At 48.0% G+C, this 27,495-nt stretch overlaps 9 protein-coding genes across 9 annotated transcripts; 4 read left to right on the top strand and 5 right to left on the bottom strand.

Moving 5' to 3' along the window:
• Positions 1–657: 657 nt before the first annotated feature.
• Positions 658–1,530, bottom strand: EV420DRAFT_320855 (uncharacterized protein). The gene is made up of 2 exons (XM_060481710.1): positions 1,423–1,530; positions 658–1,367 (listed from the first exon to the last, which is right to left on the bottom strand). Exons 1-2 carry the CDS (start codon positions 1,471–1,473, stop codon positions 804–806), a joined length of 615 nt encoding a protein of 204 aa, XP_060321966.1. The 5' UTR covers positions 1,474–1,530; the 3' UTR covers positions 658–803.
• A 4,380-nt stretch (positions 1,531–5,910) lies between these two features.
• Positions 5,911–7,292, bottom strand: EV420DRAFT_1281762 (glycoside hydrolase superfamily; the record flags this gene model as incomplete). The annotated part of the gene is made up of 10 exons (XM_060468284.1): positions 5,911–6,078; positions 6,133–6,210; positions 6,272–6,314; positions 6,364–6,403; positions 6,453–6,540; positions 6,588–6,600; positions 6,664–6,884; positions 6,935–6,992; positions 7,045–7,147; positions 7,199–7,292. The coding sequence occupies 10 exons, from the start codon at positions 7,290–7,292 to the stop codon at positions 5,911–5,913; spliced, it is 906 nt and encodes a 301-aa protein (XP_060321965.1).
• A 4,655-nt stretch (positions 7,293–11,947) lies between these two features.
• On the bottom strand, positions 11,948–12,605 carry EV420DRAFT_1653185 (uncharacterized protein; the record flags this gene model as incomplete). Its single annotated transcript, XM_060478718.1, has 2 exons — positions 11,948–12,499; positions 12,555–12,605. The coding sequence occupies 2 exons, from the start codon at positions 12,603–12,605 to the stop codon at positions 11,948–11,950; spliced, it is 603 nt and encodes a 200-aa protein (XP_060321964.1).
• A 2,977-nt stretch (positions 12,606–15,582) lies between these two features.
• On the top strand, positions 15,583–16,347 carry EV420DRAFT_1754052 (uncharacterized protein). Its single transcript, XM_060480474.1, has 2 exons — positions 15,583–15,686; positions 15,742–16,347. Exons 1-2 carry the CDS (start codon positions 15,636–15,638, stop codon positions 16,294–16,296), a joined length of 606 nt encoding a protein of 201 aa, XP_060321963.1. The 5' UTR covers positions 15,583–15,635; the 3' UTR covers positions 16,297–16,347.
• A 1,992-nt stretch (positions 16,348–18,339) lies between these two features.
• EV420DRAFT_1678195 (uncharacterized protein) lies at positions 18,340–20,157 on the top strand (the record flags this gene model as incomplete). Its single annotated transcript, XM_060479177.1, has 5 exons — positions 18,340–18,364; positions 18,559–18,785; positions 18,953–19,018; positions 19,159–19,231; positions 19,268–20,157. 5 exons carry the CDS (start codon positions 18,340–18,342, stop codon positions 20,155–20,157), a joined length of 1,281 nt encoding a protein of 426 aa, XP_060321962.1.
• Positions 20,158–21,919: 1,762 nt separating this feature from the next.
• On the top strand, positions 21,920–22,910 carry EV420DRAFT_320547 (uncharacterized protein). Its single transcript, XM_060481708.1, has 4 exons — positions 21,920–22,179; positions 22,235–22,562; positions 22,614–22,768; positions 22,819–22,910. The coding sequence occupies exons 1-3, from the start codon at positions 22,072–22,074 to the stop codon at positions 22,688–22,690; spliced, it is 513 nt and encodes a 170-aa protein (XP_060321961.1). The 5' UTR covers positions 21,920–22,071; the 3' UTR covers positions 22,691–22,768; positions 22,819–22,910.
• Positions 22,911–23,532: 622 nt separating this feature from the next.
• Positions 23,533–24,680, bottom strand: EV420DRAFT_320575 (uncharacterized protein). The gene is made up of 3 exons (XM_060481709.1): positions 24,421–24,680; positions 24,266–24,370; positions 23,533–24,210 (listed from the first exon to the last, which is right to left on the bottom strand). The coding sequence occupies exons 1-3, from the start codon at positions 24,577–24,579 to the stop codon at positions 23,662–23,664; spliced, it is 813 nt and encodes a 270-aa protein (XP_060321960.1). The 5' UTR covers positions 24,580–24,680; the 3' UTR covers positions 23,533–23,661.
• A 106-nt stretch (positions 24,681–24,786) lies between these two features.
• Positions 24,787–26,262, top strand: EV420DRAFT_1770602 (uncharacterized protein). The gene is made up of 3 exons (XM_060481077.1): positions 24,787–25,094; positions 25,145–25,249; positions 25,305–26,262. The coding sequence occupies exons 1-3, from the start codon at positions 24,969–24,971 to the stop codon at positions 25,845–25,847; spliced, it is 774 nt and encodes a 257-aa protein (XP_060321959.1). The 5' UTR covers positions 24,787–24,968; the 3' UTR covers positions 25,848–26,262.
• Positions 26,263–27,417, bottom strand: EV420DRAFT_1593176 (uncharacterized protein; the record flags this gene model as incomplete). Its single annotated transcript, XM_060474950.1, is given in 3 exon segments — positions 26,263–26,710; positions 26,719–26,932; positions 27,042–27,417. Coding segments are annotated over 2 exon segments (439 nt in total), but the record flags the coding sequence as incomplete, so codon positions are not given.
• Positions 27,418–27,495: the final 78 nt, after the last annotated feature.

Raw genomic sequence — 27,495 nt, 5'->3', positions numbered from 1 at the left:
CATACGAAGTCAGGGAACGCATTCTCAGGACGAGCGAGGCGGAAAGATAGACAAGGAACAAAATCCATCGATGATAGTTTCCTGCCCTTGCGCGTGCAACTCTCCACTGTACATCCAAATTGTTGACTCAAACCATCTTCCTCCGCCGCTTGTAATTGGGATATAGTAAACCTGCTATTCCGACAGAGCGTTAGTCAAACTGACTTGGTGTTCGCTGCTAAACAGGAGCATCGACATCGATTGGCGACTATCTTACTATTTTGCCTGTTTCTTGCCTGCTCCCTATTTTGTTGCACCTTACGAGTTGGCTCGCTTAACTTGGAACTTCGTATTCGTTAAACACTGGGAATACCCTGCCGGCCGCTGTAGTCTCTTTCGGGTACCATTGTCTACCCCACTCCATGTTGATATCATTTCCATCGCTTAACATTTGGTATACGTACTGGCAGAATCCAGAACTATTGTCTGCACCCATAGTGTTCGCTGCACTAACATTTACATTCCAAAACATTTACACATGTCAAAAACCAATGGATAACAGCTAAGCAATAAGCGTAAACTACAAAGCAAAAGAATTGATGCCGAATTGAAAATTTATCTCACAGTACTGGTTACATATACAACAAAGATAGAAATGTAGAGACTGGAAACTAAGGCATTTAACTGGTAAAGAAAGAGTCGAGCGGAGAGAACATAAGAATGAGATTTTTTGGATGATCATTGATGGATAGGTGTAAGTGAGTTGAAGACGCCGAAAATTTGGAGGATGAAAGGAAGCGTCAAGATGCTGTCGCAGCTATGAACTAAGTGTGTGGACCTGACCAGTCCTCGGGCATCGGACCGTAGATCACATTCTGGTCATACAAGTTTTCATCCGTCGCGCTGCCATCTAACTGAAAAGCATAGGAGTTGTTCATGAAATGGTCCGGGAATTGAACGAAGTAATCGTCTGAGCCATAAGCCTGGGTCTGAACGATATAAGATTGATTGCTGGATGAGCTACTTCTAGCAGAAGGTGAAGAGATGGACGTAGAAGTGAGGGGAATGTTCCCCGCGTCACGGGAAGGGCTGAATGCGTGGTTGGGACTGGGAGAGAGAACAGGCGCAGCATTGATTGGCATGAGGTTCGTGTCGTGAAAAAAGGTGTCGGTGTGGGAACTGGCGGATGGAAAGAGCACGGAGTTTGGCGTGAACGGCACATTGATGGCGTTGTTGTAAAAGCTGGTCGCGTTGACACCAGAAGAAGGGCCATTGTTGTCCGTGAAGTAGTCCAAAATGGCCCATGGTTCTGCAGAACGATACGGGTTATCGATAGCGATGTGGTCGCAAAGCTGAGCTTCACACGTGCAACGCTGAGTCAGAGGCGTCTATAAGACAAGCTGCATGAGCTCAAGACACCATGGAGAGTAGGGAGGAGCATACCTTTTGGACATACGCCGCACACTGAGTCGCGGGATGATGATTGACGACCATCGAAACGTAGTCGACATGGGAATGAATACCGTGTCCACACAGACCGCAGATATTCTGGGAAGAGAGTAAGCAAATGAGTACGGGTGGAGGTGACTAGAGTCTACCTCGTCTAGCAGGATGGAAGCAGGAGGAATGAAGCATGGACACTGGCAGCGTTGGATGTTGTCAATGACCTGGGTGCACTGTCTACGGGATGGTAACGCCACTGAAGACATTGGACAAGTGCTGTTGCTGAGGGAGATGACAGAGGATGCGATGGCAATTGAGATTCATCTTGCGCATTTTAAGGTCCTAGTGAAGTCCATTCAGGGCTATATGCCGCGACCAGGTTCATCTCAGCGACTGCCATACGCACGGGATTTTCGAAATCTAATTGCTCGATTCATGCGCGTGAAACCCAGATATAAGTATCCCACCACGTAAGCGTGTCCTGATTATGGCATCAAAACGAGGTAGATTAGGTGCAAGGTGGTGCGGAACGGTAGTACAGGCTAGTACAGGTGGTGTGGACGACCTGGACGACTGTCACTCGTCACGCGTCACCTTTTGAATTCCTGCCTGCCCTGCCACGCCCACACACGTGACACATCACCTTGAATTTGCTCAGAATTTATCACCTGGGGATTTTGAAGGCGGGGCTTGGAACAGATGGACTAGTCACGTCGTGGAGACGAGTAGAGAACGGTATCTCTGCCCTCGCCTACACTCCTTGGTCTTCAGTCCCGTCCTCACGGTTTCCATGGAATATACTAGAGACGGCGTCCTCCTAGTTCATCGCTGTCGCTTAGGATGTCTTTCGGCTGACTATAATCACGTCTCTTCGGTCACGCCAGGAAATCCTGGAATTATCCCTCTCCTGCTGGGGCGCAATGGGTGACCCCGACCCCTAATGGCTCTTCTATGATGGGAGTATTTCCCCCGACTGATCCCGCCAATTTTGGCTCATTCACTATTCACCATTCACTATTCACGAGGTCTGGGGATCCCCCCCCCCACATACCGTTGGGTCGTCCTCGATGACTGAGACGGCGCCGTTGAGTGGTCAACGTATGTTTCCTCTATTACCTTAATTCTCAGTCCTTTCAAGTTCCATACTTCACATAATGGCAATCTGACTGTCATTAGACCAAGAACGCCGCACCTTGATGTCCGATATCCTCGAGCGATACTAGAGTCACGATTTGGATACAACGCCAAACTTGGAGCTCGAACACGTCGGCGGTGTTGAATGCAGATGTATGCTACTTTTTAGTGCATTATAATATAACTCGAGTAACACGTCCTCAGGATTGGCGAAGCACAAGAGGAAGAAAACACAATCGGCAACGGCAACTACTTACCGCCCCTCATGTCCGCACCCGACTCTCTCAACTACACCATCTCTCTCTACTGGTGGGTATCTGTTTCTCCTGCCTGCTCGCAAAGACTCGTTATCTTCGTCTCTCAGCGATGAACGGGATGAACGTAAACTTGTCACAAATACAGCGTGACGTCATCCTGCAGGATCAATAACTCCCCTTCTAATTTCCCTACTATCCTCCAGGGACAGGGTCTGACGATTTTGCTGAGAGACGGTCCATAGGAAAGGCAGAAAGGATAAGTGCTTGATGGCGCGGAATTACCGCTCGCTCGGTGAATTCGATAACATGGATGTATACCCTCCCTCCTTATTCCCTGCGCGGCTGTCTCTCCATCGATCGCTTTTCGACAAACTCTCAAACGTCAGCGACTTCTTCTGAAGACGCAGCAGCTGTTTTACGGTTGGCCTAGTAGTTCTTTCTCGCCGGTGTGTTTATATTGACTGTTTCCTTTCTTCTGGTAATGATTGTGTAATTGTTATGACGCACTCTTCCCACTAGGCGCTTATTATAAAGACATTGTCGAGGCCAATTCTCAACAGGCACTACAGAGCACGAGGTCGCTGACAGTAGCAATGTCTACGGTTCATCTCTCTCTTGTCGAATATGGTAGGCTTTCGTTGGACTGTGCTGCCTGTTTATTAACCGCCACGATATCAATAGCACTTGTACAGTTCGCTTTAGATGTAAGAACGTACCTGTGCAGCCCAGCGGGACCCTGGTTGAAATTCTCGCACCATGATTCCATTACGTTTACCTACACTGCTTCTCTACAGCTTGAAATCATCTGCGGGTGCTATCCAAAACATCGAGAGTCTTTATGATGTCAACCTGGCCGGCGCTTCCGGATCTCACGCTGTTTACTTTGCCGCCTGTTTTCTCACTTTCTCTCAATTTATCCACTGATCATTACTCAAGCGCTCTGGCAGATTCTGATTGTTCTCGTGATATCAAACCCCTGGACAGTCTATCACGACTCAGATGGTGGTGTGACGATCTTGGAACGGGAGCCTCGAAGTATCACCATCCAAATGCGACGTCACTACAACATGACTCTCGAAGTCTAGGTGGGCTCATACACCGAGTCTCTGGAAACGCCTTCTCGATGTCAGGCATCTGTTTTCTCCTTTTGTTACCGTTTACCGGGATTGCATACTCTACGTCTTTGGTATCGATTCCATCACTTTGGTCTACAATATCTGTACTCACATATCGCTTTGAACTGTTGTTTTCCATCTCTGTCGTTTTCGGGATTGACATATGGAGGATCAGAGAAATACATAAGCGCCATGGAACAAGCGCGCCCATCAATTCGCTGTACAGCAGGCTGAATGCATAAGAAGGGCCGTTACTGTCCGTGAAATGGTCCAAAACGGTCCAGGATCCAAAACTCGATCGCGTATCAGTTGCTCGTCCCTGACTTGTCCTAAATAAGCGATTGACGCGCTTTCATGGACAACACTGCCACAGATCAGTGTAGTTTTTTGGCAGAACGCCCAATGGCACATCAGCTCAGACTGTACCACCTACTGATTTCAGGAAGGACGCCTGATCCCAACAAATAGGGACAGAAATACATCTACCTCACGACGAGATGTCTCCTTGCGAACATGGTCGGTCCTCGCATCATTTCTTTAGCACCCCCAGATTCCTTCTACGGACATCCGTTGTTAAATTAATTCTGTCGCTTTGGTCTATGTTACGGAAGCGTGATAGTAACTTATCACGATATGATCGCTATGAAGGCTACTTGGATTATTTATTGATCGCAACAAGTAGTAATGCAAGAACAAAATTTAAATTATAAATGTAACAGACATGGATCATGAGCCAAAGTCAATCTTGACAAAATTGGTGGAAATACAACAAAGAAGGCAAAAAAAATGAAACATAATGACTGAAGATTGATCCATAGACGACATATATATGAGTCCGAGTAATTCAAAGTCTGGGATCTTCATGATTAGCAAGCAATCCGATGTACGGTACTAGAAGTAAACAAACAGTACTCGGTGTGGTGAAAGCCAAGTGTTCAAAACACTCAAACACAACTCTAATAACTACAGATAGCTACCTCTTGTCCTTTTTTAATATCAATGCACTGATTTTTATCATGTCGTCGTGTCAGGTTGACGAGAGCTTCATGATAAATATAGATATGGCTGTGGTCCTGCCATAGACCTCAAATATTGGAGACTCGATGTCTTTGAGTCCTTTGGCTGGACTTAGTCATGTTGACTCGTCGGTCTTCATATGCGTCTGGAAGGATTCGGGAGGCAACCTGAGTATTCTCCATTTGCGGTAATGCAAAAGCATATGAGGGTCTGGATGTGATGCAGACAATCGTCTCTCCACCGCGACCATCTTCCCCTCAGTAAGTCCTTGGTAGGGTGGTCAGAAGAAGCGATACTAACATCAAGAACACAAATCAGGCAAATCAATGGAAGAACTGGTCCAGTTCGAGATCCGAGAAGCTAAACAAGTCATGGCCCGTGCTTCTTTAGGCTTCTTTTCGTTCGCAGCGAATTTGAAAATGCCAAGCGGTGAATGCCTTTTCGAGTGGATTTGCTTCCGTAGATGGTTCCTGGTTGTTCCTGGGCACAATCTTAGATTGGATCTAGATACCTCCGGGTGTATATATGTGATACAAAAATAGCTCAGAAAAGCTATCGAGCATGGATTATCATAGAGGCCATCTGTCGGGCGGATGAAGAAAAGATTATGGGTGTGCACTATTTTCCAAAGACGAGATTGGAAGGATAGAAGTTCCTGTCCTGCGCGCTCTCGTCGTATTGAGTCAATTCTCTGCTTCGTTGCAAAACGATCTGTAGACGAATTGAGCGTAGTACTAAGAGAGTTTGATTCAGGCTGGAGTTCAAGTAAGTCAATGTTGTTCCTCGCCAATAAGAAACCTGGGTTCGATGACAAGTGTACGCTCTCCTCTTATTGATGTGCAGTTCTGGTTCTTATAAACGTTACAGTATCTAGAAACCGAGGGAGATTCGATAAAATATAAATACAGATGATAAGAAACTATTGATACAACAAGAACGGAAGTGTCCAATCACAAACACAGAATCTAACAAGACGTAGCAGGACTAAAATCAAATTTGACATTTCCGTTGTCATCATAAATGCCATATCCCGGTTCTTGTGCATCAGAATAGATGTGCGCGAACCATCCGACGCCACCACCCTGAACTGCTTTGAAGTAAGAGCACATCGAATCGAGAAGCTTATAATAATCCTGGGACGTGAACATGAGAAACAATTTGTATATGGGCAGCAGAACTGAACTGACCAATTCATTTTGAACATCAGCTACTGCATTAGGGCTGTTAGGTTGTACACCTTCGGACGTGACCGATGGCCAGCCGTTCTGGAAATCGTAAAGAAACGGATCAGTGACCGTGGTAAATGGCCAAGGAACCGAGACTGACCTCGGACAGGTAGATTTTCTTTCCTTCACCATTATTAACGAACCTATTCAGCATAAGACCTGGATTTCTCTATGAAAAATCTCAAAACTTACCAGTTCAAGTCGTTCAGAACGATAGGCCAGGACGCGCTCGCTAGAGAATGATGCGTGAGAAGTGATCAAAACACGTCAATCAGACTTACCAGTCGAAGCTTGCTGGGAAAAGAAAGGCAGCATGTGTGCATCAATTAAATCAATGGCGTTAAGAACGTCCTTCGCGCCGCCGCGTTCCTAGAAGAAGTTAGTGGTGATCAAAATGAATATGGCATCGCTCGGACCTGATATCCGTACCTAGATATACAAGCTTTTTAATGAGACGAGGTTTATAAAGAGCAGAAAATTCGAGCAACTCACGCCATGTCCGAGACAGTAACAGGTATACCCAAGCTCGATAGATTGTTTTTGGCAGCCAACACCTGAGCAGCGAGATCCTCCTCTGAAAGAACATTATCATAGAGGGGCTCCGAGCCAAACTGGACCGCTCGCGTGACGAACTTGGCCTTGGGATTCGCGTGTAGCGTTGCAAAGAGAGTGTCACGACGAGCTTCCCAAATGTTGTCACCGTCAAATCCGAACTGGTAGGCATGCGTAAGCTTATATATAGATATCAGGCAAGTATACGTACCCAGATAAGAGCGTGTACACCTAGGCCAGCTCCCCAGGCTGCAGTTATAACATCGTCGCTACGCGTCAAATTAGTGCGTCTCGGACAAAAAGAGCAGGAAATTCTCGTACTAGAACCCATCCCTATCGCAAGCCCCATACATGCGGACATAGCGACCATTGAACCTTTGTCGAATGTCCGTGAACTCAGTTTGAAGCTGGTTCAAGTCTTGACCTGCAAACGATATTAGCAGAGAACGTTATATGACGAGAGGCACCGACACACAAGCCGTAACCTCATAGCTGAATCCAACGAATGCGTATTCTGTGTTCATGTCGCACCACCAGTCGTCTGTCGTGGATGGTGGTGTCGCAGGCATGTTGAATCCTATCGCAGGGAAACAATTTGGTGGTTGAGTAGCGGCCAAAGCCAGGGAGAGGGGAAGCATGAGGACAAAGATTAGCGCAATCATGGCAGAGGTAGGGAATAGGATCCATGCCACCATGGAAGTATATATACTTCCGTGGAGGTACTGTTAAACATGGCTCCTATACTTGAGGGGCTACATCTAAAATAGCATAAACATCCAAAAATAAAGGTTTGACACAGTGGGAATCACCTGCATGTTCCCATCCCACATCTGCGTATAGCTCCTACTTCTGGGCTACAACACCAACACCTGCCATCACGGGCGGTAAAAAAATATTGTAGATCGAACCGCACACGAATCCTCGACGGTCAAGACAACTAAAACTCCCCATCAGCTTTCTCAATATCCTTGCCATGGATATTGAAACAATTCATTCCATAGTCCACCAAGTCCATCGATTCCCTAAACTCCATAACTGGGACAGGAGAACAGGCTGAGAAGAAGGAAATGAAATGTCTCGACTGGAGACAGAATCAACAAACTGAGGGATTGAACCAGGATCGGTATACTGACTGGCACAGGAAGAATCGAGCCGGGAGAGATGGGAATGAGAATACGCTACGCATAGAATTTATCGGATGGTCTTAACAAAACATAGCAGGCGGATGGGTAGATGACTTGGAGTGGGTGCGCCGAAGAATCGGAAATGAAAGCAAACGCTGGACTGAGTGTACCGGTCCGACCTGGCCTCGGTCGTCGCACCGTACATCATATCTAGGGGACAATATGATACTCGAAAATATCGTCGGTTGCGCCGCCGTCTGGCTGACAGGCGTAGGGATTGTCCACGAAATCGCCCAGGTATTGGACAGAGTAATCGTCTAAGCTTCTAATTCATCTCTGATGAAATACCCGATTGGGTGCTACTGGCCGAAGGAGGTCATGAACGGGAGTAAGTTGAGTGATGCCCGCATCACCAGAAGGGTCTAATACACGCGGGGACCGGGGGGCCAAATAGGCGCGGCAGTGATTGGACGAGGTTCGCGTCATGAGATAAGGTGATAGCGTTGGAATTTCTAGACGAAAAGATCATCAAGTACGGGGTGAATGGATTGCTCAAGGCGTCGTTTGCACGGCAGGTCGCGTAGATATCGGAAGAAAGAACACTGTTGTCTGGAAAATGATCCAAAGCTCTGCAGAAACATGTGGGTTGTCGATAGCGACATGACCGGTGATCTGTGAGGGCAAAGCCAAGTTCTACACGTACAACATTGTCAGATGCGTCTATAAGTAACGTCGGCTGCATGAGCACAAGCGACTGTGCGCAGCGGGAGCATACCTTTTGTACACACGCTGCACATTGAGTCGGCGAGTAATGGCCCGCAACCAATACGTAATCGACATCATGTCCGTACCGACTGCAGATGTTCCGAGAGAATGGGACCGCGACACTGAAGGCGAATGAAAACCTACAGGATCTAGTAGGTCGACACGAACATGGACACTGCCAGCACAGGATGTTGTCAATGACCTGGGTGCACTTTGCTTTGGGTGGTATTCCCGCTGAAAACACGACCGCGTACAGGGTTTGAACGTGACAGCGAAGAGGGCAGTGCCATTTCATGGCCTCATATGTATGGAAAAGATCAGTGATCCGAGGGGTGCAGTGCTATCTGTCTCTAGGAAGCCTCATAGAGGTGGCAAAGTTGAGAGAAATGGTACGAAGGCTCGGCAGACTGTGAGAGCGGATCGTATTGACTAATTCAAATTGACCCGACATTAGATATCAGGTGACCCGGCAAAGTGCTTCCGGATACCAGCGGTCCGCGGATACCCATGCTCCATTTTACATAGGAGCAATCCAGCGTCTGTTACATACTGGCTATTATCAGTATTGGTACCAGACATAGCGGATCAGCGAAGCCCTCGAATGAGGTCGCCTTTCCTGCATGCGACGTTACGCGTTACCCTTCTCCCTACTCTCACGATGCGTCAACAATGCCTGTTAGCACCACGACCTTCATATCTGTTCCCTCAAAGCTTGCGTATCAGCGCTGACGGACACGCGGAACACCCCGAACAACACCGAAGATGCAGGGAGAGACTATCACCCACTGTCTCATGATGCGTCAACAATGACCGCCTCCACGATAATCTTCATATTCGTTCCCTCATCACCCCGCGAACTAGCCGCCTGCGTATCGGCGTTGAGCGCCACCGCCGAAACGACCCGAAGATGCAGGGAGAGGTTATCGGGCGCCATCTAGAAGTACACGAGCGTGCGGGCGGGAAGAAGGTCAGGTCGCCGAGCATCAACGACTTATAAACAGACTGACACGCCTATTTAGGTGTCAATTATGCGCGACACACATTCAAACTCAATATAGTTATATATGAACCGTGCGACCGCAAATAATCTAACTGGGGCAGTCATTTCCCCTTGCCAGCCTCTCTTGGTGCTTTGCCGGTATCCTTCAGTATCACTCTCCGCTGCCATCCGCGCTAATGCATTAGCCTCCATCTCCATTACAGGGCAACGCAACAGCATTCTCAAGGTACCCTTCTCATGTTACACTACTAGGTGCTAATCCTATTGTCGTCCCATGCATCTCGATTCTCCCATTGCGCGACATGGCACGTCACTTGCTCGCCTTTACCCGCCCTCGCTCAGTGGGTTCTGCAGAGGACCTCACCGTGCTGTAGTCTATATTTACACCTGTTCAAGGCTGGGGACGTTTACAAGCTCTTGTCGCGAAAGCTTAACGGTGCCATCAGGACACTCCTTACTCGGTCTCATGGCGGAAAACGATCTGCACTTCAGTGGACATCGTCTGCCATCCTGCACGGGCAAGACCACAAGAGCACAGAATGTCTTGGGCACGTGGATCATCGAAGGTGTGGTGTCTTCCGACCCTCGTTTGATACCTTCTGACATTTCCATAGATTTCACGCGGACTGTATCTAATTATCTTGTCGCCCATTCGCTTCAGAATGCCAATTGTATCTAATGTGATCTTCATGATCCCGACCGTACATTCAATGCGGAACGTTTCTTGCTTGTCAAGGTCGTTCTCGTGAAATACAATTTGGACTTCCGTGTTTCCTTCGCTCGATAATACAAACCTCTGCATGACTTCGTTCTCCTCGCTATGAGGATTCCCGGCTAGTATTACATAGACCGTGGATCACAAACAGGCGCAGACGAATCGCATTCGGGCGTGGAACACCATATCCTGTGCGTTTCTATCCTTGTACTGCTATTTATTTCGACTGATGTTAGATCCCAAAAGGTTGAACAAAGCCGCCCGCCTGTGATGGTTAAGCACACGTAACCCCTACTTTGATGATGGCTCGATGATCGACGTTCCCTGGAAGCTGATAGGTAGAAGTTCATCAGGCACCTAGCTTTCAGGTTTTCAAATCTCCAGACGCTACTCAATTTGTGCAATCCGAAACCCCGCTCCACACAGGATGGCTCGCTCATCTCCTACCCGGATGAAAGTTCAGAACTCATATACTGTGAAGAACTCGGAAGGCAGGAACTCAGTGGATTGAGTATGAGCCGGATTAAGTATTCGCGCGATGAGGTCGTCTGAAATCTCACTTACTTCTTGGACAGCCAATTCCCCAGCAGTATATAATACGCCGGCTTCCTCCAAATGGCATACCAGTTACTCCATTACAGAGGACAGTACACCCAGGTCAGTGATACCCAACGCTGTCAGTGTCCGTGCTTCGCTCCTCCCTGCGCGGCGGTCTTGTACCTCCAGGTAAGAACACCCATCAAGCTCTTTATCCCCCCTCCCTAACTATACTATCATAGTTCGAGTGTGCCACATGCAACCACGACGTCCACTCACACGCCGATAAAGTGTCAATAGTCGTGTGCTCCTGCCTGCCAACAGGGTGTGCATCATTTGCCCAAGCGGTATGCTTCTGTTTCTGTTTTCTTCCGAGTCCATTCGCGTTTGACTTCTGGATAGACGTATACGAGTGAGGGATGTACGTGTTCGATACATCTTATTGTTGGTCCAAATCCGTATCGCCCCAGTGCTGCGAACCTACATGGCGCTTATATGGAGAACTATTAATAGAAGAGCACTTGGGTGCCATTATGATTGATAAGCGCATTCATCGATTCACTGCACAAGCAAGCCGACTACCGGAGTCCATTTTACGGGAACGATGATGGGTAGGTATCACGGTTTCATCATATATTATCTAAAATGAGGGCGAGAGCCACCGGGATCAAGAAGAAACTGGCGTTTGAATCCCAGACTCATCGGAGCCGACCCTATAGCCCTCAGATGGTGACACAAACAAAAAGCAATTCGATTATAAAATGTTAAAGATAGTAACCAGAAGTAAAAAATGTAATGGGAATCGTAGGCCAAAGCAAACAAATTGATAATCCTGAAAGATTTGGCGAGAAGGAAATGAAATGTAGCGACTAAAGATAGCAATCAATGAACGCAGGAATGTAAACAGCATTGCGATAACGATTGGTAAAGGAAGAATCAAGTCGAGAGAAAATAGAAATGAGAATATATTGCGTGTGCAGGTAGTCGTCGACAGCTAGATAGAAGTTAGCAAGGGGATGAGTAGATAGATTCAGAATGGGTGCGCGAGGATCTGGAAGTTTGAGACGCCGTCGTGGTCATGGATTAAGTGTCCGGGCCCGATCTAGCATCAGGCGTCGCACCGTACATCGCATTTGGCGAATAATACTGATACTCGAAACTCTCGCCTGTCGCACCACCCTCTGGCTGATGAGCATAGGGATTGTCCATGGAATGGCCTGGGTATTGAATGAAGTAATGGTCTGGGCTATAACCTTGGACCTGGGCGACATCCGATTGAATACCGGATGGGGTGTGACTGGCCAAAGGAGAGGTCATGTATGGGACGACTGGGATATTGCCCGCATTGTAAGGGCTAAACGCATGACGGGGACTGGGGGAGAAAGTAGGCGGGGCAGTGATCGGGGTGAGGTTCGCGTCGTGAGAAAAGGGGTCGGTATAGGAATTGACGAACGGTGTAAGTGTACTGTTGACGACGTCGTTGGAAAGGCCGATCGCGTCGACACTATGAGAAGCTTCATTATTTCCCGGGAAATTGTCCAACACATTCCACGGCTCCGCAATACGATACGGGTTATCGGCAACGGCGTGATCGCAAAGCTGAGCTTCACACGTGCAACGCTGGACAAGAGGTGTCTATAATGTATGCGGCATGAATTCAAGCTACCATGCACAGTAGGGAGGAGCATACCTTTTGGACATAAGCGGCGCATTGAGTCGGGGGATAATGATTCACGACCATCGAAACGTAGTCGACATGGGCGTGAATACCGTGTGCACACTGACCGCAGATGTTCTAGGAGAAAGTGAGAACGCGGGTATGAACGCAGATGAATGAGGTTCTAGCAGGGTCGGCACAAAGCATGAACACTGACAGCGCTGGACGTTGTCAGTGATATGGATGCATTGTGCTCGGGATGGTAAGAGTGCTGAAGACATTGGTGATTCGACGAGATTTGCGATGGAAATCGAGGTTCATATTGGTACACTTTATATGATGGACTAAGTAGATGCAGATGTCAATAAGCGTGTCAGATATACCTAATTGGGCAGAAGCGTGGGACTATCGTAACGCTGATTCAACGTCCATGGTTGCCGAGTGGCTGTCGGGGGTCATTCCGGCAACCATGGACGTTGAATCAGCGTTACGATAGTCCCACGCTTCTGCCCAATTAGGTATATCTGACACGCTTATTGACATCTGCATCTACTTAGTATTACGATTTTTACTTTTCAAGGTTGCTGTTTGAAACGTTTTATAATCAAATTGCTTTGGTGTTTATATGATTATTATCTGAGTGAGCGTCTGACGCGTCCAATAATTCTGGGAATTCATGCGCCATGTTTTCTTCAAGTTCTTACTCCGAGTGGCCCTAATTTTAGATTGTTGGGATTTGCAACTTCAAGCTTATGCCAGAAGATTCCCGAAGCTTCGGCTTACTCATTTGTCACGATACTTAGATATATTTAGTTACTTTGGTAGAATATTCTAGATACTTTTCGTAGTATATAAGGAGCTCATTAGGAGCTCTAGTAGCAAATAATTTAGTATTATACCTACTGCAAGCCTCCCACTGCAATAATTCCAACAGGTTATGGGCCCCGAGCTCCAGTAGAAGTCTCATCTTCCACACGCATTCTCTTTCGGACCACCCGAGCCGGCTTTCTAGCCACACGTCAATCACCATCAGTCCTCTTTAGGCAGGTGTAATTAAAAGTCCTCTCTAGGCCACTGTAAATCCTCTCTAGGTTGGTGCTCGAAGTCCTTTCTAGGCCGTCGTAAATCCTCTCTAGGTAGACGAAGTTGTTAAAAGTCGTTTCTACGCCGCCGTAAATCGTTTCTACGTAGGTGAAATCATTGTATTAGTCGCTGTAAACCCTTTCTAGGTTAGCACCCCATTCCCGAAGTCCTTTTTAGGCACCGTATACTCGCCTTTTCAGGCACATTACATACTCTCGTTACATACCACTTTGATACCTCCAGTTATGGAAGACCGGAGTAGCACCCGATTTGATCTCCTGAGTGAAGAGAATTACTTCACATGGAAGTACCGCATGGAAATGCACTTAATTCGGAAGGATTTGTGGGGAATAGTTTCAGGTACAGAACCCCGCCCCGCAAGTGGAACAAGGACACAGACTGTCTGGGACAAGCGCGCGAGGCTTGCCGCTGCCGAGATCATTCTGCATGTGTCTGATTCTGTGTTACCGCTAACCCGGAAGACCACGGACCCTGCCCGAATGTGGCAAATTCTGAAGGAATATTATGAATCCTCAGGATGGGCCAATCGTATGACCGTTCTTCGTAGTTTTGTTTCTCTCAGAATGGAAGAGGGAGCATCTGTGCAGGAGCACATCAATAATTTCAATGAACTTGACCAGTCCCTCAAGGATATTGGAATTACATTGGTAGACATACTTAGGATGACTATTCTATTGGCATCCTTACCCCCTACCTACGAGAACATCGTTACCGCCATCGAATCTTACATCGAGGCCAATACTGATCCCAGCGATCCGACGCGAGGTCCAGACTTCGATTATGTCACTCGTCGATTGCTAAATGAAGAGCGCCGCCGGAAACTCAATTCACCGGAATTTGAAATGGCGTTAGCCGCGCGATCAATCAAGGGCCGACCTCCCGATCCGGCTAATATCATTTGCTACGGTTGTGGGCAGAAAGGCCACTACAGAAACAAGTGCCCAAATATTGCTCAAGGGGGAGAAGATCCAACAAGAGCAAATGTAGCTGATGAAGATGATGAAGAAGATTATGCATTTTAGTAACTTGAAGTTGAGGGGGAGTGTTGGGATTTGCAACTTCAAGCTTATGCCAGAAGATTCCCGAAGCTTCGGCTTACTCATTTGTCACGATACTTAGATATATTTAGTTACTTTGGTAGAATATTCTAGATACTTTTCGTAGTATATAAGGAGCTCATTAGGAGCTCTAGTAGCAAATAATTTAGTATTATACCTACTGCAAGCCTCCCACTGCAATAATTCCAACATAGATAATACATGTTTATACTGTAGGAGCTAGAGGAATTACGTGTATGTTGTGAAGATCAGATACGAAAGAGGGATGACGATATATAGTGCATAGGTATAGGGTATAGGATTCCCGACCGGTATATCAGTAAATAATTGGTGCAGCACCTTAATCAAGCGTTCAGAGCATCATTAAGAGAAATCCAGGTAAGGGAACAATGAAAGAGTCGGCAATGAGAGCAAGATCATAAAGACATGAAAGATCCGGGTTGCCTAAAATCAAGATGTCATATCAAAGATAAAGCTGCCGGAAGTGGTCTAAAAAAAGACAAAGAAGTTGCCCTTTGCTGAGGGCCACTCTGCCCTTAACTTTAGTGCGCGCCTATTTGATTAACTCAATTAAGCGCTCAGAAAAATCTTTAATTTTCTAGCCTTGGTATCAGACGATATTGGAACAGCGTTTCCACTCGGGTACTTAAAAGGACTCAAGTTTGGAGCACAAGTTGAGGAGACTCAGTTGCTATCTCCGAGTCATCCTCACATGTTTCCCTCAGGCTTCAACAACAGCACTCATCCAATGTCTCCGGCACTCCTACCGTCCCGAAAACGATGCATCCATGTCACTGACAACATCCAACAATGTCAGTGTCCATGGTTCGCGTCGCCTCTGTTGGACCCGGTAGGCGCCTGTTCACCTTCACTTATTCCCCTGCTCATGTTCTTCTAGTACATCTGCAGTCAGTGCAGACATGGCATTCACATTCATGTTGACTATTTCTCCATGTTCGTGAATCATTATCCCCCGACTCAGTGCGCTGCGTATGTTCAAAAGGTATGCTCCTCCTTATTGTGTACGGTAGCTTGAACTCACCCTGCATACGCTATAGACGCCTTTGACACAGTGTTGCACTTGTGAAACTTGGCTTGCAGATCATGTCGCTATCAATAACCTGTTTCGTCATGCGGAGCCTTGGAAGGTGTTAGACAATTTCGCGGGAAATAATGACACTTCTCATAGTCTCGACGTGATCAACTTTTTCAACGATGCCGTCAACGATACATTCACACCATCCGCCAATTCCGATACCGACACCTTTTATCACGACGCGAACCCCACCCCGATCACTGCTGCACCTACTTTCCCCCTCAGTGCTCACCATCCATCACGCCCTTACAATGATGCGGGCAACATCCCACTCGCTCCATCCTCGCCCTCTCCTTCGGCCAGTAACACCCCATCCGGTATTCAATCAGATGACACTCAGGCCCAAGGGTATCACTCAGACCATTACTTCGTTCGATACCCGGACCATTTCATGAACAATCCCTATGCTCATCAGCCAGACGGCGGTGCCACGGGGGGGAGTTTCGAGCATCACTACTATTCGCCAAACACGATGCACGGTGCGACGCCTGAGGCTGGGTCGGACCCGTATATCTAGTCCATGACTACGACAGCTTCCTAATTTTTTCTTCCATTCTCCTAACCCTCGGTGTGCCCACTCCTAGTTCGTGTACTCATCCTCTTCCTGTCTGGGCATCGACGACCATCCAAAACAGCATCCAATATATTGCTCGCGTGGTATTTCTTATTCTTATTTTCTTCCGGCTCGACCCTTCCTTCACCCATCGTCACCCCATTGTTGTACAAATTCCCTAGTTTGTTGATTGCTGTCTCTAGTTGCTATCTTTCTTTTCCTTTTCTATGTTTTCCCTCGGATCCTTTGCTTTGGCCTACAATTCATGACCATTACGATTTTTACTTTTGTTCGTTGTCGAAATGTTTTATAATCAAATTGTTTTGGTGTTTATATGATTATTATCTGAGTGAGCGCCTGATGTGTCCAACAAACCTGGGAATTCATGCGCCACATTTTCTTCAAGTTTTTATTCCGAGTGGCCCTAATTTTAGATAATACATGATGATACTGTGATAGTCGCAAGAATTACGTATATGTTGTGGAGATTAGCGCAAGATAAGAGAGGAAAGATGATATACAGTGCATAGGTATGTGGTATATAGATGGTACTTAAAAGGACGTGAAGAGGGCAATGCTCTAATCACAGTCCAGCGGTTTAATGCAGGACATCCAACAATTTATCCTTATGCCAGACAGTCAGCGAGGGAGCAGGAGGCAGACGACGAAGGACAAACCTTTTCCTCCTCTATATCACAGAACATCGTACATGGCTCGCGCTGGTCCTTGAAATCAATAGCAAAAGAGTTGGGTATAGCCTTGAGTTCTTGTAGTTGTAGTAAACAACGACATGACTTTGCCATCGACAGGATGCGTCGTTTGTTTAAAAAAACCAGATAGCATAGTACTTCCAAGAGAGGTGTGATGACGGTTTCCATTCAGCAGATACGAAGGTATCAAGTAAATAGGACTGGAATAGGTATCGTGGTGATGGATGTTCCAGCGTAGGGAGGAGACGAACAGTACAGTCGCAAGAGCAAGAGCAAATATGTTAAGGATTAGGGTAATTTGAGCTAATACCCGAAGTAATGAATACTCAAGTAAAACCCGAGTTGTGAGCGAGGATGTCCGAAAGCCGAGTTCCAACCACCAAGAGGGATCCGTAAGGGTGTTAACAAGCGCTGGGCGTAGTCGGGAAGCAATTGATTGGCAAGCGCTTGGCGTAACCGATCAGAGATGCTTAGTTCACACAATTAAGTGGACTTCGAAGATGAGTAAAATTAGCTTGAGATTCTAATACAATGGCAAGTACAATACTTATATACCACTAGTAAGGAATTGAGTCATTATTATTCTAGTATTGTAAAGAAAAAAGGGAGAAAGTAAGAGAAAGTAAGAGAAAATGAGAGAAAATACCAGTAAGCCGAGGTCAAGGCCGAGAAGGCCGAGAGTAGGCATGTGTTGACTCATGTACAGACCGGAAAAGACGTGAAATCCATGACAAAATATCCTCTGCGTAAAAGATGGGAAAATCGACGCCGACGCCCTTTCCGCGAGTGAACGATTATGCTCTCGTCTCCGCTCTGTATCAAGGAAGGAGGGACTCGCAGGATTTCGAGAGTTCTATTGACCGACCAGCAGAAGAGGCGAGGATGGATGTGGCAGAGTCGAGCAATGCGAGGCACTTATTATCTCGGGACCATAGTCAGAAGCGTGTCGTGTTCCGAAGCGTAGGCTATATCGGATGCAGCACGTCCAAGTTAATCCTCCGACAAAGACTTTGCGAGGAATTTTACAGTGAGCCCTGCTTCGCGGGTGCGGTGAATAATGGCACGACGTCTGTCGTTTAATAACACCAGCCCGTATAGGCCCCGAACGATGGCATAGTACTTCCGAGCGAGGTGAGGTAACAGTTTCCATTTAGTGGATACGAAGGCATCAGGTAGAATAGGTATCGTGGGGCCAGAGGAAGGTGGTGGAGAGAAGACGAACGGTACGGTTGAGAAGAACGAGCATCCTCTGCATAAAAGACGGGAGAAAGTCATAAATTCAGAGTCGACGCCCGGAATGCACATGCTGAGACTGTGCCTAGGTTTTCATCCATAAGATATGACAAAATATTAAGAGTCCGTCACCGTTCGAAGTAGAGATATAACTCAGCGTGTAATCCAAGGATGTAGGCGAGGCAGAGATGCACACATCCTTCCTATAGATACAAGGACCGTGTCTAACTTGTAAGCAAATTATGAAGTACCCAGTCAGAGGAGCGAGTAAGCATCCATGTAGGGAGGAATATCGAGAACCCAGGAACGCTCGGGTACATTGTAAAACAACGGCCACGATATGGGTTTAGTCAGAAGAGCGACTTGGAGCGTCCTATTCAAGATGACTGTCGAGGAATCCATCGGAGAGGGGTGATGCCTGAGCTGAGATTGTGCCCAGGGGACGATTTCTATGCAGACGTCCCTGGACAAGCCGTACTAAGTATATCAGGGGTGGTCGATAAGATTGGGGTATGTGGGAATTTGCAGTCGAGGACGAACGAAGAGTCATGTTTGACGAACGGTGCTATAACTTGAAATCAGCATCAGCTGTGAGCTATGAGAGAGTCAGGTCCTCTCCATGGATGTGAGGAATACAAACCCTATTGTCTGTAACCACACTTTGAACGAGCATCGAGTTGTTGAAGAGAGACAGGCAGATGTCGTGGCAGGCTGATAGAGCGCAAGAGCTTCTTCTCCCAATTGTACGTCGGCAATTCCCCGGCTGTCGAATCATCAATTAATTTGGTTCTTGAATCTGCACCAGATGAATGGTTGTCATCGTGCATAACACTACCTCTTTTTGAAAAAATACTCTTTCCTTGTTGTGACTCTGTATTTCTAGGACCAGATGGCGGACGATACCCTGGAGGTGGTGGTGGTGTTACCGGCGCCAGGTCCCAATAAGGAACGGCCGGGTCCACAGCCTTGACATGGCGAACCATGTGCTGGAGGGAGGAAAGGCAACCACAGCATCGACGACGATCTCCCGCCCCCAACGCCGCCCAAAGATAACTTGCTCGCACCACCCAACTACAGATTCCATCCCCCGCCGATGCACAGCTACTCACTCGGCGTCGCCTCTCGCTCACGCATGGACATGCCCGAACGATGGAGGAGCGTATCCGAGTTTGCCATCATCTCGCACCACGACCACGACCAATCCTGGCCTGAATCCGACGAATCGTCAGTCATGGTCGAGTGTCCCCCGAGTCCCATTGTTCCAGTACCGCTTGCAGGAAAGTGCAACCCTGCAGAGACGACGGTGATTGCTGACCCTGCTGAGCGTGCGCCCAGGAGACTGGTGGCGCGGAGACAGCGGGAACTGGAGGAAGCAGAGGCTGCGCGGGAGGAGGAGGAGCGGCGGACGGGGATACGTCGGGTGAAGGAGGAACAGAGGCGCGTGGAGGAGCAGGAGGAGAGAGACCGCCGTACGAGGATTGAGCGGGATATGCGCATGAGCACAGAAGCTAGGCGACGCAAGAAGGAAGCCGAGGAGAGAGCCGAGGAGGAGAAGAAGCGTGAGTTGGCGGTGAGGGGCGTGAGGGAGAGGGAGAAGCGTCTTGAAGAGCATCGCCGGTTGGAGCAATGGCGTGCGGAACAGGCGAGGATCAAGGAAGAAGAACTCAGGAGAGAGGAGGCTGAGAGGGCGAAGGAGCAGGCCGAGCGCAACAAGAGGGTAGAGCAGATGGCGGCCCGGGTCAAGCGGGATAAAACAGGAAGCATGCTCGCCGGCTGGGCTACCATCCAGACCATTAGCACGAGCAGCGACAAGGGCAGGGCAGTAGAGGGGATGGCGTGCAGGGAGGCGGGATGCGTTGACGTGGTGCGCGGTGTCGAGTGACATGGCTGTGCGTACGTGCACTTGCTTCAGGTTGGCTACGCGCTCTAGATACAAAAATAAAACATTGTATTATATACACACCATTACTGAATCCAAATCTAGCTTTAGTTCTATTTGAATCCTCCACCAGTACAAGATACATCCAGTCCGGACTGAAATTGAAGGTCAGAGGGTCGTAGCCGGACACAGAAAAGAGTAGACTTACCCTCCGTGCACGCATGTGCACATATCCTCCCTCCCGCGTTATCTTCCTCCTACCGCCATGTTCCAGACCTTGCTCACCGGACGACCATACGTCGTCTCGAGCCAAAATTCCCCCAAGGAAAAGCTTCGACTCGTTCGATACGTCCGTGGAGGTCGTCTCTCAAAGAACAAGTCGTGTAGCTGACGCTACAGAGGGGTGCCGGTGAGTCCTTGAGCTAGAGATGGTGAATGTATGAACTTACAATTTCTGGCGTAATAGCCTCCCACGTCACCCTCCATTTCACCATCTTTCTCATGCTTGCTTCACCCCGTCTTCACGCCTGACCTTGTTCGCGGGATAACGATCCGTCGTCTCGAAACAAAATCCCAGTTTCCTGGCGTACAGTCCGTATCAGCGTCTCAACAACCTAGGCGCGTCATCCATATCAAGTGGATGAGGACATGGAGGAGAGGGACCAACACCGATCTCTGCGGAGGGTGAGGACTCCTTAGTGCGCACGAGAAGTGAGAAGACCTACCACTCTTCGGTCTTCATCCGCATCCCCGTACACCTCTCCGTCCACCACCGTTGCCCCCGCAATAATTCTCGTCCTCAAATTACCCTCTTGACTCGACCATGGTCTTCACACTGAGCCTTTTCGTGGATCCTGGACTTGTAGGGAGTCAGTAGCTTGAACGTCATATCTGAAAACGGAGGACATACCCTCCAGTTCGCACTCCACCCTTTACCGGTACCATCGGCATATACTTCTCTCCCACATACTCGTCGACTCCATCGATTTCCGGGCAGGCGACCACGTTCGCAGAGTCCGTCGTACAAGGATGGCGGCAGTAGTCTATATCTAGGACCCTCTTCAATGATTGCGAGAGTCTGCTCGTTGTTAACATTTATTTGCTTATCACAAGTTTCGACTAGCAAATGACTGGGATCGCGGAGACCTTGCTGGCAAGGTAATGGAAACTGCGGCTGGGAGCTGAGCAGGATTGACATTCGAAGATGACGGCTGATATTACCGAAGAGTTCGGAAAACGGACCGACAGTGAAATTCCCACGATTCTCTTTCCTCTCATATGTACCAGACTCGACGTGCTGGCGCCCCATTCAAGGCAATCGGCACTATGCCAAATCGAATCAGCTAATCAAGCAACAGTATGTATCGTCTTTCTACGAGAGACTAATAGACGACCCACAATGGAGTTTTTCTGATGATGCGATGCGTTTCCTTCGCAGGTTCTTTGACCTGCTGTCCTTTTCCATAATCCGCGACCATCCATTGGGCTGCATATTTTTTGTGGTGCTGGGAAGAATAGTCACGATGGACTGGCACGGATCATCTCAATTCTGAAGTCTTACTATCTCCCCGTAGTCTCTAAATACTCCCCGATGATGACTGCAAGGCCTGTAAACCTGCGATAGCCAATTGAATGCAGGCTACATAGTAGTGTTGGATGCAGAGGTGTGTATCACTTTTTCATGTAAGAAGTTGCGAAGTTCATTCTCAGGACACATGGGTAGAAAAGGAAGAAAATTTGTTGGCAACCACCTCCCGTCCTTATGCGTATAACTCTCAACTGCATCGATTGCATCCGAGACCGCTTGCAACTATCAGTTTCTCTCCCTACCGCAGGACGAACAAGCGCAGTATTGAAGCCGTAACCCAGTATTCAACTCTATAAAGGTAGATACCCACTCCGATTCCCATCCTGGTGATGTTTCTCGGGGCTATAATCCGAAGGCTGAGAGAACGTGTGCTGGAGAGGCGGAGGGGATGGATGCTTATCCGGCTCTCCCTCGTATCCGCAGATCTTTCGCCATTAGTTTGATGATTCTCATCTAACAAAATTTCCGTTTCGACTCATTGCTTTGTTCTAGTATTGCGCTTATAACACGCTATTCCAACCGAGTGTTGATTACAGTGTTTGGTGTTCATTGTTTAACATCGAACTGCTGCGTCCCATCCTTTCCTGTCCTTTTGGGGCTGACTTACGATGCCCCTGTCGCAGATTCTATAGAGATTCGTTCCCACAACTCGAGGATGCAGGGAAGAATCAAGATGAACATACATCGCGACACTCGAAATGCGGATTTTCATCTCGTTCGGGCCATTCTCTTTCTTTCCTCGGGTTTCTTTTGCGAACGATTTCGTTGAGAACGAGAACGGCTGACCAGATTTGGAAGCTCGTTCGACTGGGTCGTCTGGGTTTGGTAGTCGGCTTGCTATCTTGGGCAGTGAATCACGCGAAAGCACCAGAAGCGTACCACCTCCAGCACTCCTCCAAATGTCGTACCAGTCTCTTCACGTTGCCTACTGCATATTACAGAGGATAGTGCACCCGGGTTACTAATACTCAAAGCTATTAGTGCCCGTGCTTCACTCTTCCTTGCACGGCGGTCTTGTACCTCCAGGTAAGAACACCCATCCAGTCCTTCTCTCCTCCCTAACCACACCATCGTAGTTCGAGTGCTACATGCAACCATGACATCCACTCGCATGCTGACAAGTGTCGATGCTTGTAAGTGTACTCCCGCCCGCCAACAGGGTACGCAGCATTTTCCCAAACGGTGCGCTGTTTTCCTTCAAGTCCGTTCGCGGGCTGACTTTTGGACCTAGACGTACACGAGTCAGGGATGTACATGTTCGGTGGATCTTGCCGATCACGCCGTTGGTCCTAATCCGCTTCGTCCCAGTGCTGTGAATACATGACGTTTGTATGGATAACTCTCAATAGCAAAGATATATTGATAAGCGCGTTCATCAATTCTCCGTCAGCCATATATCTTACACCATTTGTGGGAACGGTGATAAGAAGTTATCACGGTTTCATCATATATTATACAAAGACGAGGGCCACTTAGATTAAGAAAAAAACATGGCACATGAATCCCAAAGTGATCGGGCGTGCTGGCTCCATGGCGTACACTCAGATGATAATATAAAAACTCCAAAGCAATTCGATTATAAAACATTTCGACAGCAACCAAAAGTAAAAATCGTAATGGACATGAATTGTAAGCTGAAGCAAAAGATCCAATGGAAAACATAGAGAAGGAAATGAAAGATAGCAACTAGAGACAGCAATCAACAAACTAGGGAACTTGTACAACGATGGGGTGACGATGGGTGAAGGAAGGGCTGAGTTGGAAGAAAATAAGAATGAAAATATACCTTGTGAGGGATTTTTTGGATGTTGTCATGGATGCGCGTCGATGCCCAGATAGGAAGGGGATGAGTACGCGAACTGGGAGTGGGCGAGCCGAGGATCCAGAGAATGAAAGAAACATCTAGGAAGCTATCACGGTCATGGACTAGATGTACGAGCCCGACCTGGCCTCAGGTGTCGCACCATTCGCATTTGGGGAACGATACTGATGATCGAAATTCTCACCCGTCGCACCACCGTCTGGCTGATGAGCATAGGGATGGTCCATGAAATGGCCTGCGTATTGAACAAAGTAATGGTCTGAGCTATAAGCTTGGACCTGAGCGACATCCGATTGAATACCGGATGGGGTGTGACTGGTCGAAGGAGAGGGTATGTATGGAGCGAGTGGAATGTTGCCTGCATCATTGTAAGGGCCAGGGGAGAAAATAGGCGCAGTATTGATCGGGGGTGAGGTTTGCGTCGCGAGAAAAGGTGTCGGTATTGGCATCGGAATTGACGAACGGCGTGAATGTACTGTTGACGAAGGTCGTTGGAAAAGCTGATCGCGTCGACACTATAAGAAGTGTCATTATTTCCCGCGAAATTGTCCAACACGCTCGACGGATCCGCATGACGAAACAGGTTATTGATGGCGACGTGATCGCAAAGCTGAGCTTCACATGTGCAACGTTGTGCAAGAGGCGTCTATAGACAACACAGCGTGAGTTCTAGGGATCGTGTGGAATGAAGAACAACGCACCTTTTGGACATACGCAGCACACTGAGTCGGGGGATAATGATTCACGACCATCGAAACGTAGTCGACATGGGCGTGAATACCGTGTCCGCACTGGCCACAGATGTACTGGAAGAACATGAGAACGGGAATATGGACAAAGATGGACGGGAGCCTACCGGGTCTAACAGAATTGAGACGAACCATGGACACTGACATTGTTGGGTGTTATCAGTGATATGGATGCATCGTTCTCGAGACGGTAGGGACTGCTGAAGACATTGCTGATTGGACGAGTGCCGGTGGTATGCAAAGATGCAATGGAAATTGAGATTCATCTTGCTGCACTTTATGTAAATAATAGTCGACAAGGTAGATGCGGCAAGAAACACTGCTTGCAAAGTTAGGAATATGCCACCGGCATGATCGCCCTTTCAGATCTGAGCAATCCGCACAGCCACCCATAATCGATGCAATTTGTCATCGATAACGGCGACAAGGGTCGAGTGACGTTACGTCACAAGTGATACCCACGATTGTTATGGGTGGCTGTGCAGAGTATAGTGGTCCACTAAGTGGTTCTGCCGACTTCCAAGCGCATCGGCAGCCTATTTTCGCGGTCAACACTGGTCACGTTCAGAAACACAACCCAATTCACACTTCTTAACATCTGCTGTATCTACCTCTAGTCCATTATATAAGTGTACCGATATGAACCTCGATTTCCATGGCAGCCCTCATTCAATCATTAATGTCTTCTGTAGTCCTACCGTCTCGAGAACGATGCATCCATATCACTGACAATACCCAACAATGTCAGTGTCCATGGTTCGTGTCGCTTCCGTTAGACCCGGTAGGCTCTCGTCCATCTTCACCCATATTCCCGTGCTCACAATCTTCCAGTACATCTGTGGCCAGTGCGGACACGGTATTCACGCCCATGTCGACTACGTTTCGATGGTCGTGAATCATCATCCCCCAGCTCAATGTGCCGCGTATGTTCAAAAGGTATGCCCCTCCCTACTGTGCACGGTAACTTGAATTCACGCTGCATACATTATAGACGCCTCTTGCACAACGTTGCACGTGTGAAGCTCAGCTTTGCGATCACATCGTTGCCGATAACGCATATCGTATTGGGGAGCCGTGGAACGTGTTGGACAATTCCCGGGGAAATAATGTTGCCTTTCATGGTGTCGACGTGATCAACTTTTCCAACGACATCGTCAACAGTACATTCACGCCGTTCGTCAATTCCAATGCCAATACCGACACCTTTTCTCGCGACGCGAATCTCACCCCGGTCACTGCCGCACCCATTTTCTCCCCCAGTCCCCGCCATGCATTTAGCCCTACCGATAATGCAGGGAATATTCCACCCCCTCCGCCCACGCCCTCTCTTTTGGCCAGTAGCACCCCACCAGGTATTCAATCGGATGTCACTCAGGCCGAAGGTTATAACCCAGACCATTACTTCGTCCAATACCCAGGCTATTCCATGGACAATCCCTATGCTCATCAGGCAGACGGCGGTGCGACGGGCGAGAGTTTTGGTTATCAGTATCATTCACCACACACTGAGGCTGGGTCGGACCCGTACATCTAGTCCATGACCGCGATAGCTTCCTACAAATTTCTCACATTCTCCGGATCCTCGGAACGCAATACCAGTCCATGTACTCTTCCCCTTCCTATCTGCGCATCGACAACCATCGAAGATATCCAATAGATTTCTCAGGTGGTGTATTCTCATTTCTATATTTTTTCGGCTCGACTCTTTCTTTACCTATCGTCACCCCACTATTGCTGTTGCTTAAATTCTCTAGTTTGTTGATTGCTGTCTCTAGTTGCCGTCTTTCTTTTCCTTTTTCTATGTTTTCCCTCGGATATTTTGCTTTGGCCTAACAATTCATGTTCATTACAATTTTTTACTTTTTGTTGCTGTCGAAATGTTTTATAATTGAATTGCTTTGGTGTTTCTATGATTATTATCTGAGTGAGCGCCCGACGCGTCCAATAACTCTGGGAATTCGGACGCCATGTTTTCTTCAAGTTCTTATTCTGAGTGGTCCTCGTTTTAGAAAATACATGATGATACTATGATCTACTTCGTAGCTCTCAAACTGTTGCTCCTGTGCGCTTGCTTGGATTTGTTAGGCAAACCACCTCTCGTATCTTGAGAACATACGACTCGGATTACAAAAGCATTCAAGTCAAGCGTATCTAATTTTATCCCGCCCTCACATTCCTCACATCCTCGAGGGTCGCGTAAAGAACTTCACGGCGAGACAGTTTGAGCGTTACTAGTACAAGAAGTACGTGTATGTTGTGGAGATCAAAGTAAGATACCAAAGAGGGATGATGATATACAGTGCATAGGCATGTGGTATAAAGATAGTAAAAGGACGCGAAGAGGGCATGTTCCAATCACAGTCCAGCGGTATAATGCAAAACACCTAACAATTTATCCTTATGACAGGCGGTCAGCGAGGGAGCAGGAGGCAGGCGAACGACAAGACACACCTTTTCTTCCTCGGTATCACAAAACATCGCACACGGCCCACGTTGGTCCTTGAATTCAATAGCAAAAGAGTTGGGTATAGCTTTGAGTTCTTCGTAGCCGTCGTTCCACTCTTTGAGTCCGTTGAGTTTTCCGCGGAGTTGGATTTGATCAAGGACTTGGTTCATGTCCTGGTTTTATGAGAAGGCGAGCCGAAGAAATGAAGTGATAGGCTTACCTTGGGACTGCGATAGAAAAACATGGTATCGCCGATAAACTTGTAGTACCTCCTCGCCAGACAAGGGAGTCGTTGATCTGAATGGTAGCCCAGCCGGTGAGCATGCTTTCTGTCTTATCCCGCTTGACCCAGGCCGCCATCTGTTCTACCCTCTTATTGCGTTCGGCCCGCTCCCTGGCCCTCTCAGCATCCTCTCTCCTAAGCTCTTCCTCCTTGATCCTTGCTTGCTCAGCAAGCCACTGTTCCAAACGGCGATGCTCCTCCGAACGCTCCTCCCTCTCCCTCATACGCCTCTCCGCCAACTCGCGCTTCTTCTCCTCGGCTCTCTCCTCAGCTTCTTTCTTGCGACGCCTAGCCTGTGCCCATGCGCATATCCCGCTCAATCCTCGCACGCCGGTCCCTTTCCTCCTGCTCCTTCACGCGCCTCTGCTCCTCCTTCACGCGACGTATCTCCGCCTGCCGCTCCTCCTCCTGCGCGCACACTCAGCAGGGTCAGCAATCACCGTCGTCTCGACA

The sequence above is a fragment of the Desarmillaria tabescens genome (genome assembly GCF_030435595.1).
Source record: "Desarmillaria tabescens strain CCBAS 213 chromosome Unknown EV420scaffold_150, whole genome shotgun sequence".
Classification (NCBI taxonomy): Eukaryota; Fungi; Basidiomycota; class Agaricomycetes; order Agaricales; family Physalacriaceae; genus Desarmillaria; species Desarmillaria tabescens.
Note: the sequence above shows the minus strand (reverse complement) of the source record. Positions and strands in the feature narration are given on the sequence as shown.

Coding starts and splice junctions, on each gene's coding strand:
- EV420DRAFT_320855 (XM_060481710.1), bottom strand. CDS start 1,473: ATGGTCGTCAATCATCATCCCGCGACTCAGTGTGCGGCGTATGTCCAA. Junction 1,368..1,422: donor GTGCGGCGTATGTCCAAAAG/GTATGCTCCTCC, acceptor CTTGTCTTATAG/ACGCCTCTGACTCAGCGTTG.
- EV420DRAFT_1754052 (XM_060480474.1), top strand. CDS start 15,636: ATGTTCGTGAATCATTATCCCCCGACTCAGTGCGCTGCGTATGTTCAA. Junction 15,687..15,741: donor GCGCTGCGTATGTTCAAAAG/GTATGCTCCTCC, acceptor CATACGCTATAG/ACGCCTTTGACACAGTGTTG.
- EV420DRAFT_320547 (XM_060481708.1), top strand. CDS start 22,072: ATGTTTCTCGGGGCTATAATCCGAAGGCTGAGAGAACGTGTGCTGGAG. Junction 22,180..22,234: donor CCGCAGATCTTTCGCCATTA/GTTTGATGATTC, acceptor GCTTTGTTCTAG/TATTGCGCTTATAACACGCT. Junction 22,563..22,613: donor CGTTCGACTGGGTCGTCTGG/GTTTGGTAGTCG, acceptor CGAAAGCACCAG/AAGCGTACCACCTCCAGCAC.
- EV420DRAFT_320575 (XM_060481709.1), bottom strand. CDS start 24,579: ATGAATCTCAATTTCCATTGCATCTTTGCATACCACCGGCACTCGTCC. Junction 24,371..24,420: donor TCTCAATTCTGTTAGACCCG/GTAGGCTCCCGT, acceptor ATGTTCTTCCAG/TACATCTGTGGCCAGTGCGG. Junction 24,211..24,265: donor GTGCTGCGTATGTCCAAAAG/GTGCGTTGTTCT, acceptor TGTTGTCTATAG/ACGCCTCTTGCACAACGTTG.
- EV420DRAFT_1770602 (XM_060481077.1), top strand. CDS start 24,969: ATGGCAGCCCTCATTCAATCATTAATGTCTTCTGTAGTCCTACCGTCT. Junction 25,095..25,144: donor TGTCGCTTCCGTTAGACCCG/GTAGGCTCTCGT, acceptor ACAATCTTCCAG/TACATCTGTGGCCAGTGCGG. Junction 25,250..25,304: donor GTGCCGCGTATGTTCAAAAG/GTATGCCCCTCC, acceptor CATACATTATAG/ACGCCTCTTGCACAACGTTG.